Source organism: Tachypleus tridentatus, chromosome 2 (assembly GCF_004210375.1).
Source record: "Tachypleus tridentatus isolate NWPU-2018 chromosome 2, ASM421037v1, whole genome shotgun sequence".
Lineage (NCBI taxonomy): Eukaryota > Metazoa > Arthropoda > Merostomata > Xiphosura > Limulidae > Tachypleus > Tachypleus tridentatus.
Window position 1 is genome coordinate 72,520,325 of NC_134826.1, and position 19,345 is coordinate 72,539,669.

Genomic DNA, 19,345 nt, shown 5'->3' on the forward strand with positions numbered 1-19,345 from the left:
TCTAAACCAACAGTAAACAGTAACAGAATAAGTTTTAAATGACAAGTTTCTAAACCAACAGTAAACAGTAACAGAATAAGTTTTAAATGACAAGTTTCTAAACCAAGAATAAACAGTAACAGAATAAGTTTTAAATGACAAGTTTCTAAACCAACAGTAAACAGTAACAGAATAAGTTTTAAATGACAAGTTTCTAAACCAAGAATAAACAGTAACAGAATAAGTTTTAAATGACAAGTTTCTAAACCAACAGTAAACAGTAACAGAATAAGTTTTAAATGACAAGTTTCTAAACCAAGAATAAACAGTAACAGAATAAGTTTTAAATGACAAGTTTCTAAACCAAGAATAAACAGTAACAGAATAAGTTTTAAATGACAAGTTTCTAAACCAAGAATAAACAGTAACAGAATAAGTTTTAAATGACAAGTTTCTAAACCAACAGTAAACAGTAACAGAATAAGTTTTAAATGACAAGTTTCTAAACCACGAATAAACAGTAACAGAATAAGTTTTAAATGACAAGTTTCTAAACCACGAATAAACAGTAACAGAATAAGTTTTAAGTGACAAGTTTCTAAACCAAGAATAAACAGTAACAGAATAAGTTTTAAATGACAAGTTTCTAAACCAAGAATAAACAGTAACAGAATAAGTTTTAAATGACAAGTTTCTAAACCAAGAATAAACAGTAACAGAATAAGTTTTAAATGACAAGTTTCTAAACCACGAATAAACAGTAACAGAATAAGTTTTAAATGACAAGTTTCTAAACCAAGAATAAACAGTAACAGAATAAGTTTTAAATGACAAGTTTCTAAACCAACAGTAAACAGTAACAGAATAAGTTTTAAATGACAAGTTTCTAAACCAAGAATAAACAGTAACAGAATAAGTTTTAAATGACAAGTTTCTAAACCAACAGTAAACAGTAACAGAATAAGTTTTAAATGACAAGTTTCTAAACCACGAATAAACAGTAACAGAATAAGTTTTAAATGACAAGTTTCTAAACCACGAATAAACAGTAACAGAATAAGTTTTAAATGACAAGTTTCTAAACCAAGAATAAACAGTAACAGAATAAGTTTTAAATGACAAGTTTCTAAACCAACAGTAAACAGTAACAGAATAAGTTTTAAATGACAAGTTTCTAAACCAAGAATAAACAGTAACAGAATAAGTTTTAAATGACAAGTTTCTAAACCAAGAATAAACAGTAACAGAATAAGTTTTAAATGACAAGTTTCTAAACCAACAGTAAACAGTAACAGAATAAGTTTTAAATGACAAGTTTCTAAACCACGAATAAACAGTAACAGAATAAGTTTTAAATGACAAGTTTCTAAACCACGAATAAACAGTAACAGAATAAGTTTTAAGTGACAAGTTTCTAAACCAAGAATAAACAGTAACAGAATAAGTTTTAAATGACAAGTTTCTAAACCAAGAATAAACAGTAACAGAATAAGTTTTAAATGACAAGTTTCTAAACCAAGAATAAACAGTAACAGAATAAGTTTTAAATGACAAGTTTCTAAACCACGAATAAACAGTAACAGAATAAGTTTTAAGTGACAAGTTTCTAAACCAAGAATAAACAGTAACAGAATAAGTTTTAAATGACAAGTTTCTAAACCAAGAATAAACAGTAACAGAATAAGTTTTAAATGACAAGTTTCTAAACCAACAGTAAACAGTAACAGAATAAGTTTTAAATGACAAGTTTCTAAACCAAGAATAAACAGTAACAGAATAAGTTTTAAATGACAAGTTTCTAAACCAAGAATAAACAGTAACAGAATAAGTTTTAAATGACAAGTTTCTAAACCAACAGTAAACAGTAACAGAATAAGTTTTAAATGACAAGTTTCTAAACCAACAGTAAACAGTAACAGAATAAGTTTTAAATGACAAGTTTCTAAACCAAGAATAAACAGTAACAGAATAAGTTTTAAATGACAAGTTTCTAAACCAAGAATAAACAGTAACAGAATAAGTTTTAAATGACAAGTTTCTAAACCAAGAATAAACAGTAACAGAATAAGTTTTAAATGACAAGTTTCTAAACCAAGAATAAACAGTAACAGAATAAGTTTTAAATGACAAGTTTCTAAACCAAGAATAAACAGTAACAGAATAAGTTTTAAATGACAAGTTTCTAAACCAAGAATAAACAGTAACAGAATAAGTTTTAAATTACAAGTTTCTAAACCAATGGCAAATGGCAACATAAACAGATTGAGGATTCATATAAGTGTTTTTATATTAATTTATTCAGAAAACAAACTCAATACTTTATTGTAATGTGCACAATAACCCATATTTAGCACTTCGATGTTATTTTCTCTTATTTATAAGTTAGATATTTACATTTAGTTGAAAATCTATTTTATGATATGCAACCTTCAACACAACCATCCAAACAAACTTACGTGTAACCTTGTAGCGTGCTATCATACGTTGAAGTCACTCCATACTTTTCAGCATTTGTTTTAAACATTTCATTAGGATTCCATCCATTTTTCTGAGAAGAAAAATAAAATATTACAAAGATTGCAAGATATATGCTTCAATGAATGTCTTGTAAGATGTACCAAGAAAAACTTGGAAAAAACATAATTTATTCTTTATTATCCAAGACTCTCGGACCTTCACTGTTAATCATTAAAAAAAACTTACCTACAAAACAAGTTAAAATATGGGAATATTGTAAAGTAAGGTTAAGTCTCAAAACTGCATAACTTTAAACCTACAAGTTATCAAATGATGTGTGCATACAAAATAATCTGGGAGAAACTGAGAAATGCTCTTGAATATCCATCTCATACATGTAATTTGTAATTAATTATGTGACACACATTTCCTAACTAACTTACATTAGAAGTAGAAAATTTTAATGTATAGACTTATAAATCAATTATACAGATATCATATTTTTAAATTACATCTAATAATTTTAATAGTATGTTCTTAAAAGTATTTCTAATGATTCATACAATAATTTTCTGAGAATTGTTTTCATTTAACATGTTTAAGTACTCTATGGTTGTTTTTAGTTATAGCAAGATGTAGAAAGTGAATTCTCTGAACAGGTAAAGTTCTTATAGCTAGTTTCTTGGTCATGAGGGGTCAGTTAATCCAACTAACCACCTCTGCACATAATAATGTTCTTTACGTACGGTCTCTTCATTTGATTCTAGAGAGCCTGTTCCATCAGTCACTTCTGGTGGTCCTTCCCATGGTTTAAGCTCTCTCTCCAAAACCTGGCCACTAAATTTAATTATTGAACAGTCTGTGAAACCTTTAGAAAAAAGAAACATTTTACAATTACATTGTAGTTATATTTTCTTCTCTCCATGATTATTAAGAAAGACAGAAAATATTTATTAAAGGATATTCAAACAAACTATTTCCTTGTTCTGAGTGAATTCAGCTAAAATTGTCCAAAACATAAATATTTTTACATTAATGGTAACAAAAACATCCTGTGTTAAATATTTATGTTCATAATAAAAAATTACAATCTAATGAAGTCTAATTAGATTTTACTTACCTGATCTGGTGGCATCAAAGAATGACAAACATTATGCATGATATAACAATACGTGAAGAGAATTTATTACATATAGCATCAAAAATATCATAGATTTTTTTCTTTCTCTCTAGAATTTGGTATACATCTCTGATTACAAATAGATATGAAATGCAATTCTAATGACATCTAACCTTATCAATATAAACCAATTATATTTGTTAGTTGATTTAGTGTTTTATGGCACAAAGCAGCTACGCTATCTACGCCAAACATCCAGTTAAAATTAAAGTAAATTTAGTAAAATTCATGAAAGGAAATTAAGGTAAAACAAAACAAAGTTAAAAAAAAACAAATAACCTAAACCAACGTTTACATCTCGTCTACAATGGTAAGAGAAAAACTACAGTAATACAACTTGTAAAGAACTTTCTGCAGCATAACTGTAATTATCATAACTTGCCAGGAAGACTAACAGGTAAGTACAAAAACCACCATCAGTCACCTGAAGTTGGCCTTATCAGTCCTTATTCTGAGTTATTTGACATTATGACCATTTTCAAAAAGTAAAGTAATAAAAGACTTGTAACAAAATTGTAATAATAACTCACCAGGATGACTAACAAGTTGTTCAAACAGCAGTGTTAGTCACCTGAAGTTCGCCTTTCCAGTCCTTGGTTTTGTGTTAACGTTATAGCCATTTTCTAGTTTCAAATTGAACTAGATGGACTTTGATTCTTAAAAGGCAATCACATTAAAAAGGTCTAATGTATAAATTAAAAGCTGAAATGGCATTAAAAAGATTAATGACCTTTAAAAAACTAAAAACATTACCAAGGTGGACAGCATTACCATCACCAATAACACTGTATAACATAATGGACATACCTTGGGACACAACATGTTTAAAATGGTGCTGTCATTGAGAGTCATAACAATAGCAAGAAAGTAAAATGTGGCTTATTTAGACCTGAGTGTTACACAGACTACACACTGGTGTATCAGTTCCAGATAAAAAAAAAAAAAAAAAGTTAGAAAACTGTGACCAATGCACAGTCTAGTTAGAACAACTTCCTCTTTCCAATCCTAACAGAAACAAGACAGCCAAATCCTAACAGAAGATCTTATTTGGAAAAATTTGTTTTCACGTTGCTCACTGTAAGCTGACTGCCGGCTGGCATGGAGCCGAGCCTTGAATACAGGACCAGAGTTTATGTATGAAACAGGCATGGCGTTGGTAGTGCCAGAGCAGATCAATTTAGCTGCAGTGTCAGCAAGCTCGTTCCCGAAATACCAACATGGCCCAGTATCCAGAAAAACTGGATAGAAGTAAATGTTAAAGAGAAATGGGCCACTAGGTTTTGAATATCGGTGAAAACAGGGTGTGAACTAACGTGAAGTGATTTCGGGGCCAGTATAAAACTGAGTCAGAATAAATAGTGCAGTTTGAGTACTGTTTAGCTTCTATGTGATCTAGTGCAAGAGAAATGGAATACAGTTCAGCAGTGAACACAAAAGTTATTGAAGGGATTCTGTGTGCAACAACCGAATCACGGCAAACCATGGAAGAGCCCACAGAATCATCTGATTCTGAACCATCTGTATAAACAGGAATGGAAAGATGGTTCAAAAGATGTTCAGCAAATAGCAGACAGTATTTCCAACTGGGAGTGTTTGCTTTTCTCAAATGACTCAAAGATAGGTCACATTTGTGGACTGTAAAAAGCCATGGTGAAATGGGCTGACCAGTGGATACAGCAATGTTATCCAAGGACAGACCCAATTCATCCAATTGTGCCTGGATACAAAGGCCAAAAGGAGCAATGGCAAAGTATGACCCACCAAGGAAGGAAAACACAACCCAGGTGGGATGCTTTAGTAAGGAACAAAGTTTTGAAGCACAGTAAAGACAGTTGCAAACAGCTGAAGTCCAAAGAAGGTTCATGAGACTATGTATAAGCTCTGAATTGGAGAAGTGCAGAAAGCCTAAGTGCACAGCCAAAGTCTTTGGTGATGAATGGGATCCAGGATCTTTAAGGCTGAGGATCTGGCAGAGCCATAGACCAGTGGTGCAGAGTCGAGTTTCGATTTAATAAGAGCACAATATATCTTTAGTACAGAACATGGACCCATTCCCCAAGTGGTGGAAGAGAGGACACGGAGGATGTTCAGTGCTCTTGTACATTTGACCCATAGCTGCTTGACGTGTGGTAGAAAGTTCAACTTACCGTTTAAGATAAGCCCCAAGAATTTAGTCTCAAAGACCACAGGCAACACAACTTCAATGATACAGAGTTCAGGATCAGAATGAATACCCTATTGGTGGCAAAAGTGCATGCAAATGGATTTGGAGAGAGAGAAGTTAAGACCGTTTGCTGTGGTCCACTTCAGTAAATGATTGAGGGCAGTCTGTTGTTGCCGTTAAATATACCTCATGTTCAACGACTGACATGAGATGTGAAAGTTGTCGACATGGAGCCTGTTTGTGATAGTGAGAGGGAGTTGTTCAGTGATGCTATTAATTTTTATACTGAAATGTGTGACACTCAAAACACAGCCTTGAGGGTCTCCAAGTTCCTGTAGAAAAAAAAAGAATGGGAAAGTGTCTACCCCACACGAACTTAGAATCTCTTGTCCATGAACAATTATTTAATAAAAATGGGCAAATGGTCATGTAGCTGATATATATGGAGGTATTGCAAAATGCCATACCTCCATGTTGTATCATAAGCTTTCTCAATGTCAAAGAATATTGATACAAGATGTTGTCATTTGAGAAAGGCTTCTCTGATTGACGTTTCAAGTCAAATCATGTTGTCCATGGTGGAGCACTGTCGTTGGAACGCACATTTGGTGGGCAAGAGGACGTTGTTTGATTCAAGGAACCAAACAAGATGAGCATAAACCATCCTCTCTTAGGTCTTGCAGCTCGTCCAAGCAATTGGACGGTAGTTTGAAGGAATCTTGGGATCATTCCTAGGCTTAGATAAAGGTAGGACAATTGCCTGGTGCCAGGAATAAGGAAAAAGATTCTCCTCCTTTTAACCAGGTTAAAAACAATCAGAATAATAGCAAGAGAAGTATGAGATAGATGACTCAGCATATCACAGAGTACATTATCAGGTCCGACCAATATACTGCCAGACCGATAAAGTGCCAGTCTGAGTTCCACCAGTGTAAAGGGAAGATTATAGTCATAGAGATAATCACTCCAAAAGGAAAGAGGTGATTGCTCTGTCTGAGTCTTGATGGCTAAGAAGGTGGAGGAAGACGCAGAAGTGCTAGATACCTGGCAAATCTTTCACCTAGAGTATCGACAATGCTCTGGGTATCAGCTACTTACTGGCCATCAGAAAGCAAGATTGAGAGGGGGACAGAATTATATTGCCCACTGACCTTCAAATCTTGTCCAACATGACTTTGGAACTGGTGGTAGAAAATATGCTAGTTGTGAACTTAATCCTAGATTCCTTCTGGCTTTAACGTCTTACCCACCGAGCATATTCACAGGCCTGCCGGAAAGCGATGTGGTTCGAGAGTGTGGGATATCTATAGAAAACATTCTAGGCCCATTTTTGAGCCTTCCGTGGCATGTGGCAGGCAGGATTTCACTATGGATGAGGATATAGTGGAAAACATGTCGAGGTTTTAGGAATACATCAAGCAGCTACTTGTATAATACAGTTAGTTGCTGCTGCCGCACAGTCGTCTATTGATGGCTTACAGACGATGGCAGGATCAAGTTCTGAGAGAGCAATGAAAGAGGGCCAGTTTGCGTGATTCAGCTTCCGGGTGGCATCTCTCAAAATCATAGGAAAATGATCACTGCCTCGTGGATTACTGTCAACCCTCCATGAAAAATGGGAAAATAATGAAGGGGAGCAAATTGAGAAATCAAGAGCAGTAAAGGACTGACTAGGTGCATAGAAATAAGTAGAAGAACCAGTATTGAAAAGAGAAAGGTTGTGATCAGAAAGCATACACTCTACAGAGCGACCCTTCCCATCAATATCAACACTTTCCCACAGTAGATGATGTCCATTTAAGTCCCCCAGGATTAAAAATGGAGACGGTGTAATTGATCATGTCTCTCTGACGATAGGTAGAGAGAACAAACAGTGACGGCATGATCCAAGGAAACACGGATGGCTACGGCCTCCAAGGGTGTGTTAAGTGACAAAGAGAGGGTAGGCACATGCTGATCAACCAACAGTGCCACCCCTCCATACATTCGTCCATCACACAGCCTGTCATTTCTATACAAAGAAAACCGCTGAAAGGTGACTGTATCGGCAGGTTTCAGAAATGTTTCCTGTAAGAAAAGACGTACAGGATGGTAGGAAGCAATCAGTGTTTTGATGTCATCCAGATTAGAACGTAAGCCTCGACAGCTCCATTGTATCAAGGTGGACATTTTTATTTATGTGTAGGCGAACTGGGTGGTGAACCCTTCTGTTTACGACCATGTCTGTTTTCCTTACTGTCCTTATTTGAGGGAGGTCTATTGACCTTCATGAATCCTGCCCTGGGTCGACGAGGCAGGTCTTTGCTATTGGAAGGGGATTCCAGTGACTGAGGATGTGAATTAATGATCGTTTTGCATCTTGGGATGGGAGAAGAAGACATATCCGAGGAAATCCCTGTACCCGGAACCAAGGGATGTGGATCTTAGGATTTGTTGGAATGTATGTAAAGGATAGAGATGGATGTTGAAATCGATTTATCAACTTTTTTAACCATGGAGGTCAAAAGATGTTTCATTTGGTTTGAGAATGATTCTTTTGGAGGTACAGAGAGATCTGTCTGCACTCCACCTGTAGTTCTGGAATGAAGTGCAGCAGCATATGTTGAAGATGAAGTGATGGACAGCAACTTTTAGGCCTCAAGGTAAGTAATGTCATGAATAGTCTTCAAATGTTGCACCTCTTTTTCTTCCAACCATTTATGGCAAGAATGAAAGTAGGAGGGGTAAGAGCCATTGCAATTGATGCAATGAGGGTCTGTTTCACACTCATAGGTCCTTGCCACTGCAATGAGCACATGTCAAGGAACCACAACATGACGTCTTTGAGTGACCAAACCGCTGACACTGAAAACATTGGGAGAGGTTTTAGAATGTATGGTTGTAGCCTGCAAATAAGATAACCTGCCTTGATGGTGGTAGGTGGATGTGGTAATGTAAATGTCAGAACAAGGATGCTGTTTGGTATCGTAATTCCATCTTTGCGAGTGGAGATACGCCTCACTGCAGAAACTCCTTGAGTGGAGAAACCAGCGAGAATATCTGACTCGGGGATGTTCTTCAAATCCCTCTCAACAATACCTCCTCGTGATGAATTCAGAGTAGTGTGAGGAGTAACCTCCATAGGTATATCCCCAATTGCCTTTGAATGCAAGGAGTTTACTGTGTTGAGATGTGGATGTGTCCACCAATATTTCACCAGATCAAAGCTTCTTCACTGACTTTGAAGAGCCAGCAAGTCCCTCTAGTCCCTTCTGAATGAAAAAGGAAGACATCTGACCTAAACGTTTGTCTGAAAGAGAATGTAGGATAAGAAAATGAGGTACAATATGTGTTACAGATGTTGAAGATTGCTGGTCAGAATCTTCAAAATGTGGTCGTTTACCTATGAACTGTTTTTTCACTATTTTATTTAAGTTTGTATTTGGAGGATCCATAACAAAAAAAAAGGAAATTTCGGTGCCCACTGACCTCACCCACCATGAAGCCCTACGAGGGGATGCACTACAATGTCAAACATAGACACTGCAGCAATGCCAGGATTTCATGAGCACTATACCCAAACACCAGCATCAGATACAATGTCCACAACATCTGTTGAGAACATCCAACACTAGTACTTGGTTGACCCTAGCCTAACTGACCCAAGGGAGCACCATCCTTAGACCACCCATCTACAGGAAATCAAAGCCAAAGTTGTGTGTTAGGGTTGGTACCCCTCAACCACCAGGATCCTCTTCTCCCCTTCACAGGTTGCCAAACACGGCAAACATGTGGGTGGATATTTAGATTCCAGAGGAGGTAAACTGAAAGAACAGAACTTTCCATGGGAGGTCCCCTCACCACATACAGTAATCCACACCAAGGGGAAGCCAATCAGAGGAACTGGAAACAACAATGATGGAAGTATGTTACTGAGTGTAAAATTACAGATATTTTAACATATTAAATAACTGTGTATATGCCCTGCAAAATAAACTCACTCAAGAAATCATATAAAATATTTTCCAAGTGAAAGGATCTCCTGTAATCAACAAAGTTGTGAAACCAAAGACAATTTACTTGGAAAATGTGTTTAAAAATCCCATGGAATTTAAGTAGACCCTAACTGTGTGAAATTTAGTTTTTATTGTCATAGTGAAACAACATTATAAATTATTTTAACACAATATTATTTATTTGTTTGTCTTTATCAAATACAAGTAACCAAATTAAGTGATTTCTGACAATCTAAATGCTTTTTCTGGAACAAATGTTAATTTCTTGATACTATAAGACCATAATAAAGTTCAAAATAATGAAAGGTTATATCTGAATAACAATCTGTTATTTAGTTGTGACAATATCTTTACTAACTTTTTTTAAACAAAATCTCAGTACCATTAATTAATTCTGTAAGACTAACTGAATTTTAAAGTTTTAATTCCAAGAAAAGTAGCCATTTGGAAGTGGTATTATTCACTTACAATGAAAACAAGTTTAAAAAACAATGTTGATTATACGTTTATACATTTACTTGCCGTATTTTTAATCAACATCTCTAGTATTCAAACTTAAACAGCTGCTACTGTTTATAACATTTCCACTAGATTCACTCACATTAACATATACAGGACATTGCCAACATTATGCTGGTTGCCAAAGAAATGAGAAACACTGCAGTAATGGTATGAACAATTTTTCACACAATGAAATCAAATTCTGGGCTGTAATTCTTATCCACAAACAACTGCTACTAATAAGTGCCTTCTGACACCATGGTGATCACAGATTTAGCTCCAAGTTCCAAAAATATGCAAGTGATTTCACAACATTATTAAACAGAAGGTGTACTTGGGACACATTCTCCAAATACAAATATTCTCCGACTTAAGTAGAAAAGCACTATAACATTTTGCTTGTTCTCATTAGCTGAGCCATCAGTGAGGAATGCAAAGAAAAATTAAGTACGGAAATTAAATAAGTACATTTCCTTTAGTATATGAGAAACAATGCTAAGTACAACAAAGGTTTCAGAAGCCATGGTTTGTTCAAAAGACAAATAGATGTGAAGTATAAGAATGCAGAATATCCATTTCAAGAAATTAATAATATTTTCTATTAGAGGAACTTGATAGATGGACATTTCTTCTTCAGGGGCAAACCAAGAAAACAAGGTACACCTCTCAAAAACACTCCAGTTACAGAGTATCAAATTTTTGTAAGAACTTGATTTCTACGAGTTTTCCCAACATCAGAAATTATATTTGTAGTTTTCAATGCAGTTTTTCAAAGGTATTTAAACCATAAATTAAGAAAAAAATATATATTATCAAACTACAGTAGAATATGTTACAACATACCTTTACCTTTAGTTGCATAGTCTAAGTCTATATTCAGGGCATTAACCAACACAACATCTTCTAGAGAAAAAATAAGTTTTTCAGGTGCATAATCTTGAGCGTTAAAGTTGTTAATAAAACTACTGAGAGTTGGATCTAAATTGTGGTTAGATGAAACTTTGGCAGCTTTTTTATCCACTTTGTATGGCATTTCTAGCACTAGCTCCATCTGTGAATACAAACATGTATTATAAAAGGCTATTAATTTCAAATCAATTAACTAATTCACCTTCTTGTTTAATTAACCAGTTGTTTATATAAATATTATGGAAAATTTTATAATATTGTAAATTTGTGTGAATATAAACATTTGTTTTAATCCCTTTGTTAGTTATGTTGGTTTTGAAGCTTGTACAAGACAAATATTTGATACACAACACTAAGTGTAAACTAAATAATTCACAGCAATAAGGAAAATGACACAGTGTGACATTAACCCTAAACTAGAACCATTTGACAGTTTTGCCTCGAGATTCAAATGTGTGAAGTTGTTTATTTATGTACATTTAGAATACATTCCTACAGAAATCTATGGTTTATGTTCATTTCTACAGATATTTTAAAAATATTTGATTATCAGAACTGACTGTAACAATGAATCTCAGAACAGCCAGTATTGTATTAACTCTTACTAGTTAACCAGAGAACAATGTGTCATTAAGAAGAACTGAATTCCAGAAGAAAAAAAAATATATAATTGAAATTAGTTTATTTTGCTAATTATATCACATGGAGTTGATGTAAAGAAAATTATTTTTGCTTTTAGTACAAATTTGAAACATGGACTCCCTGCATCATGCCATCTGCAGGAATTGGGCCCTGGATTTACACTGTTATAAGCCCTATAGCTTACAAATGTGTCATGGGTGTGTGTTCTGACTGGGATCAATACATTAAGACTTTGTTATTTAGTAAATTATTCAGTAAAGTTATGAAAATAAAAAAAATGTATCTTCTTCACTCAAATTAAGAGGAAAGCAAGGAATTATTTTAACCCTTTTTACTACAGGCTTGGTATAATACACACAAGTTCGTTTACACATTTGCATACATTAAGTATTTGCACTATAACTTTTGACACAAAATGTGTACTTTCACAAAAGGTAGTCTCCCAGTAGCTCAGCGGTATGTTTGCAGACTTTCAATGCTAAAAACTGGGTTTCGATATCCGTGATGGGCAGTGCAAAGATAGCCCATTGTGTAGCTTTGTGCTTAATTCAAAAACAGCACAAAAGGTAGTAGACTTTTAGTAAAAGGTTACAAGTACTTTGTATACAAAAAAAAATTAATTTTTTTAAAAAAATATTTTTATTAGAGAGATGTTTGTGAAAAGTATGTTTTGTTACTGGTCCGAGTAAAGTTATTTCATGTTATGATTAAGGCAAATTATTCATTGTTCCAAAAATCTCAAAAACATCCTAAATACATATCAAATGTTTCTTTTTATGTTATTTTTTATACTCTAACTATATGGGGGCTGCCACTTGACCAATCTCACAACCATCATAAACAAATTAGAAAATATAAATTATGCTTTTTCATGAAAGAATGACAACATATTATAATATGAAAATACAAATGTTTAGTATAAGAAGCTTAAGTCTCATAATATTATATATGAACATACATGTATATTTATTATATTAACCTTCTAGTCATGTGTAGCTAACATTACATAACTTGTATTGATGTGCATTCATGTTGTGTCCAATAACATAAAACTGACCTTCAGTCTTCCATTTAGTATTTTTCAATATAAAGTCACATTTAAATTATACACACACAAAAATTATTATTTAGAAATAAATCTAACTTATATATAGTGTTAAAGTTTGAATTATAATCTATAGTTTGATTCCAAACTTATTGACATACATTGATAAATTAGTAGTTCAATAAAATTTGGAGTGTAAGTCAACAAATGCAATGACATGGCTCTTGACCTGTAACTCATTGTGAAAAGGTTAATTCCTTACATTCACTATTTTTTGGATAACCCCATTTTGACAGATTTACATTTTTAATTGCATTTGTATCTATTTAATTATGTATCATATTTATAAAAAGCAAATCAATGAAATTGACTTTTCAGTATTTTTAACCATATATAATAATATTTTCAGTAATATCTGGAACAAGTTATGTTACCTTAGGAGAAAATGTCTTGAAGACTCCTTCGGTCATGCCACCATCCTTTGTTTGGACTTGGACAATACAACCCTGTCAGAAGCACAAAGCATTTAAAAAAATACATACATGTACATTACAAATACTACAAATTTAAATCTATAAGAAGAACATGATATACACCACAACCCAGTTATATTAACAAGATGACAATACTGACAACTAAAATACGTATTCTCGGTAAATGTGATTGGATAGCGTTCTATTGGAGTGTCCACACAGAAACATAAATAATTCAATAATGTGATAAAGTTTTTAAAAAGAAGGGAAAATATTCATAAGTTTCTTTATAAGATCTACATAGTTTTACAGCCTCAGGTACTTGAAACACACACACATTAATTCTTCTGTACTGAATAAAAACAACACTTTATATTTATATTTGACTGTCATAGCTCCAACCCAGTTAAAAAGTTCTGGAAGTAACTAAACAACCTCTAGAACATCTACTTGTAGCAGGTAAAAGTATTACCTTCAATAACATTTTCACTCACCACTGACTACAAAATTACTACAGGACTAAACAAACGGGCATTTAAACAGAGAAAGGTGTACAGTGAAGATTGGTGTTATTTACAATTGATAATTATACGAGTTTGCTATTTAAACTTTCATTAAGAGAAAACCCCATACACTAGTGCTATCACAGAAGAACTGACTTTCATTGCATGCTGACTCTAAGTCAAATTACTTGCTTCAATGTTTTAATTGGACTGCATGTGCATCCAAAAGCAGTAGAGATTCTAATTAAATGTGATATGTCATGATGTGCACTTTAGCTCACTGGTATGTATTGGGTTGACAGATACCAAACTCTCTTCTCTAAATTATTTAAAACATTATATTACACTTATTTGTGCATGTTATGTTTTATGAACAACACATTATCATGAGATTTCTTAATGAAAGGTTTTCAATAAAAAACATCAAATGCAAAGAACAACAACAGGTTCAAATGTTTTGACAATTTCAAATAAACTAAACAATATTCTAATACACAAAAAAAAACTTACCACCAGAGAAGCAGCACTGTGCATAAACCTTGTATTACAATATACACCTTCAACCTACAAAATAAAAGTTATCTGAAAATATCATACATTGAAGTAAAGTTAATGTGTATTGGAAAAATAAGTAAAGTCATGTATATATATACATACATACACGTTATTTTTATAAGGTAAAAATATTACAAATTTGCATCAAATGTATGACTCAAAGTAACTTGTTACAAAATTAGTTATCAAGTTCTATAATATCTTGTAATGGACCTTCTACATGTAATTAAAAACTGGAGAATAAATAGTTATTTACTAGTGCTCTAACTCAAATAAAAGAATTAAACAAATACAAATTCAAGCATTACAAATATTATCAAACTCAATAATTATGAATGTATCCAAGAAAGATAAAGTTAAATTTAAAATGACAGTGAGAAACCCTTCTTGTATTATTGAACTTGAAATGGTTATAAAATATTGAATTCCTTTAACACTGAACATTTCAGAATTACAAACTCTTACACAACTTAATTACTCCATTGTTAAAAGTATTTATAGCAGCATTAATTATTTTATTTGTTTATCACAAACAAATCTTTAAGTTGGACTAGAGACTTCTGACTATTTATGACTGCACCATAATGTTACCTTGTGGCTAGTTTTGCCTAAAAGAATAAAATATGAATCAATAATTTTAAGGTTTAATTTACTTGAAACTGAAGAACTTGTGGCAGTTTTCAAAACTTTTTTCTCATCCTGATCTTATAGATTATTTCATAGATTTATGCCCCACTACTTTCTTTGTCTGAATACCTTCCCAAAATTTAGGCTGAACATTAATTTGCACAGCATATTAAATTTAGAATATAACAATAGTTAGTTTATCTTCCTTTAATCATAAATTTCCACTTTATTTATTTCAGGTGAAATCATTTTTTGATACCAGATCAGTTACTTTCATTTACCAATTTGCAACATATTTGTCATGTTAAAAATCTGAAATCAAATGCAAAAACAAAGAAATGTTTGACCAAAGAAATGTAATATATTAACTGAAGTAAGCCTAATGGACATCTCAATTCACTGTACTAATGTGCAAAGAACATAACATGTTCCTTGCAAGAACAGTTGGAAGTAAAACCATGTAGAAGAAATTGCACTTTAGTAATTTATTCCAGTGATTTAGTTGTAAACATAAATTAGTAAAAATTCACAAAAAAACTGAACCAAAAAATTTTTACCACAACTTCTTTTGAATGACAATCACGTGTTTTCAAGTACGTGCAGAAAATTCTGGACATCTCCAAAAATTCCTGATGATGAGAAAACCCACTTGTAGAGAAAATTATATATTTAAAATACGGCTGGTATGGGTAGAGAAAGCACTAGTAGATGAGTGAAGAACGTTTCGACCTTCTTCTGTCATCATAGATTCACAAAGGAAGAAAGGGTTACTGACCAGTAGCTGACCACATGTTTGAAGGCAGTTGTGTAATTGAGTGTAGGAATGTAGAGAGCGTGCTCAGATGTTGGATATATTTATTAATATAGGTATAAAGGTGTTCCTTTGTATTGGTTTATTTTGGGCTTGAGTTGTATAAGTAAGGCTTCTTTAATTTTGCATTTATTGATGTTTGTTTCTTTATTTAGTATTTGGGTGTTTTCTATAGTTATATTGTGTTTATTTGATTTGCAGTGTTCGAAAACGTGTGAAGGTGACTTTCTATGTTCTTTGAATCTGGTTTTCATTTTTCTTCTTGTTTCTCCAATATAGAAGTCGTGGCAGTTATCACATTGTATTTTATAAATAATGTTCGTGTGGTGTATGTCAGTGTAGTTTTTACATCGTATAGACCTTAGTTTTTGAATAGATTTGGTATTAACTGGCATGTTATATTTTGTTGCTAGTTTTTGCCAAATGTCGGTTATTTTTCTGCTGATGTCGGGAATATATGGTATGCAGCCGTATATGGTTTTGTGATTTTTTAAATTGTGGGGTATATTTAATTTTGTTAGTTGGTTTTGCTTTTTATCTAGGTGTATGCATATAATGTTTTCTATGGTTTGTGGAGGAAACTTATTGATGAAGTATTGTTTTATTTTGTCTAATTCATCATTAATTTTGTCTGGTGAGCATAGTTTTATGACTGTGTTTATTTGGTTTCTTAGAATATTGAGTTTTTGTTTTGTCTCATGTGCTGAGTCCCAAGGAATGTATAGTCTGGTATGGAGGATTTTTTGGTGGATTCCCATTTTAAATTGTGTATCGGTTCTTGTAATTTTGAGGTTAAGAAATGATATTTGATTGCTTTCTTTCTGTTCACATGTGAAGTTAATGTTGGGATGTATAGAGTTGATGTGATTGAAAAAAATTAAGTGTGTGTTTTGTAGATGTAAATCCTGCAATTGTGTTATCTACATATCTGTACCAATATAGTTGTGGATGTAATGCTATGTTAATTGCTTGTGTCATAAAACCTGATGATGACCGAAAAAGGTCTAAATGTTGTGCGCTCCTCTACTAGTGCTTTTTCTACCCATACCAGCCATTTTTAAAAATATAATCTCCAAAAATTCATTCATCTCTCATTTGGGGTCATCATTACAAAAAAATAATAAAACTAAACACAGATTTTTTTTTCAAAACTCTTTCATTTCTATTCTAATTTTAATGGAGAGTTCAATTTGAAAATTTCCAACATCTGAAATCTGGTTTTTGTCTTCAGCAGCTACAATGTTAATACCAATATTAAAGTAAACCAGTTATTTCAGTTGGAGAGCCCCAAAAATGTTCTTGGGCATCCATTTCTAGAACCCCAACATCACTCTTACAAAAATGTTCTTTATGTTCAATGGAATAAAAATTTTAAGATACAAAATTTCAAGTTTTTTTTGTCAAAACTTGTATGTAGAATTAAAAAGAAAATAAATAAAACATTAAATAAATAAATTAATAACAGGACTAACAGTTTAAGTATTTATATATGTTATTATCAAGGACATTTCACAAATAATATAAGTAACAATTGGAATAAATCATGAACTTACTGTAACGCTTTTTTCCTGTGGTCCTTTTGGTCTAACAGGTTTACTGAGAAATAGAATCCAAAATATTCTTAGTTTTTACCAGAAAATATATGAAAATAATAATAATCCAAAAAGACTTGTTACAAAAATTTGTTTTAAAAACTAAATTATAGAAATGCTGGACAATTATTGGAATATGATAAGTAATTAATCATTTAGCTTGGTAATCTTTAATGTTCAACTAATCAGTTATTCTAATGAGATAACTACAAAAATAATTTAATTCCACATGCATTGATTAAAAAAATAACATTTCAAAATGGGTAGGCTGACCCACATTTGGTAGAAAACAGGCAACCCATTATGTAGCTTTGTGCTTACCAACAAGTAATGCCAGCATCTTACTTGAAAAACTGAAACAATCGAAAACGGTGATAACTGGAAACACTTATTTTCATGATATTGATCGAACATTTTTGTTGAATTATTTTATGTGATGATAACTTATGCTCATAGGTTATCAATTATTTGATTTAATTGCCAAGGGAATTTACAGTATTGTTTAATAAATACTTAAAAATGTAGCTCAACTTTGAGAAACAGCACACAGTAAGATTTATAGTTATCAAAACATCCTGTTAACAAAACTTATAGTATTGTTTATCATGTTTTATGATCTTCCTTCACTTGTAGGGCTTACACACAAACACACATTCAATACAGATAACAGATGATACTGAATGTTTCAAGGTGTGGATGCTGAATAACAACTAATTCATGATTCTATCTTCTTTCAAGGCTTATGGGAATTTTTTCTTTCTATTTACTAAGCTACAGAAAATGTCATCTAAGCAGTAGTTATTTTACATTGTGTCTGACCCAGAGTTAAGATCATTGATTTGGCAATTCTATTTCATTTTGAATTAAAAACAGGTTTCTCTATCATCAAGTACTTTTATGTACACAGTTTGCTGTAGGTAACTGGACATGGCCAACTCATTATAAACAGCTTACTTTCTATAAGTATCTTAATGAAACAACTACAATCATACTGTGTGTATGTGATAAAAATATGAGTACATGTTTGGAATGTTCCTGTTCAAATTAATCTAAAAGATTTTGATATATTACTTCACAATAGGTTTACTTTACACATTGCTACTACGATTAAAAATTATTTGACACAAGTAGTTTATTCTAAAATGTTTAACACATCATATTTAAATTTTTCTTCCCGTTTGAAAACTTTGTAACATTTCATTTCTGCTTCTGAAACACACAGTTGAATACATTTTAAAACACTGTTTAGTATAATTATGCACTTCTGAAACACACAGTTGAATACATTTTAAAACACTGTTTAGTATAATTATACATTCCTGAAACAAAATTTCAGTTAATTCACACGAAGCTCTTTAATTTTCAACTAATGCCTTTACAAGTTAAAAACAGCTTGTATAACAGAAAATTATAGATATCACAAGAATTTTAAATGTCAATAAAACACAACATTCAAGTGCTTTCACTGGAGAAAAATCAGGTTAAAAAACTTGGAGCCGATGCAATTTAAGATGTGTGAGCAGTGGAATGTCTTGACTGATTAATCACCTAGATTTTTAATCAATTACGTTCAACTAATCAATTATTTTCATGAGACTTGGACATATAAAATAAAAAAACATCAAAAATCAGAAACATTAATTTCAAATAATGGATTATTTTTTAGCCATGATGATATTTCAAACATATGGATCATTGAAAGTTTAAAGGAGAGTAATAACTAAAAAAATAATTTTGATTTAATCAATTATTTATGACACTAATCAACTCTTAAGTAACTGATTATACTGGTTGAGTTAAACACTCAACTCTAGACACAACTAACATTTCTCCAAGTCAATTTAATCACCCAGAAGGAAATCACAGTGAATAACATATTTAAAACTATGTACAACAATTATAATATGGAAAA

The 19,345-nt window shown here is 32.3% G+C and overlaps 1 protein-coding gene across 10 annotated transcripts in view; it reads right to left on the bottom strand.

Annotated features, from left to right (window-relative positions):
- Positions 1–19,345, bottom strand: part of LOC143244216 (uncharacterized) — a 45,550-nt gene that overhangs the window by 15,637 nt on the left and 10,568 nt on the right. For 5 of the 10 annotated variants that reach the window (XM_076488474.1, XM_076488470.1, XM_076488473.1 and 2 more), the window contains 6 exons: positions 17,395–17,437; positions 14,359–14,412; positions 13,307–13,378; positions 11,120–11,327; positions 3,183–3,304; positions 2,436–2,527 (listed from right to left, as the gene is read on the bottom strand). In XM_076488474.1, the coding sequence (XP_076344589.1) occupies positions 2,436–2,527; positions 3,183–3,304; positions 11,120–11,327; positions 13,307–13,378; positions 14,359–14,412; positions 17,395–17,437 (591 nt within the window). Of the gene's footprint in view, positions 1–2,435; positions 2,528–3,182; positions 3,305–11,119; positions 11,328–13,306; positions 13,379–14,358; positions 14,413–15,587; positions 15,663–17,394; positions 17,438–19,345 lie in introns of those variants that run through there. The other 5 variants (XM_076488471.1, XM_076488476.1, XM_076488478.1 and 2 more) reach the window with 2 other exon arrangements.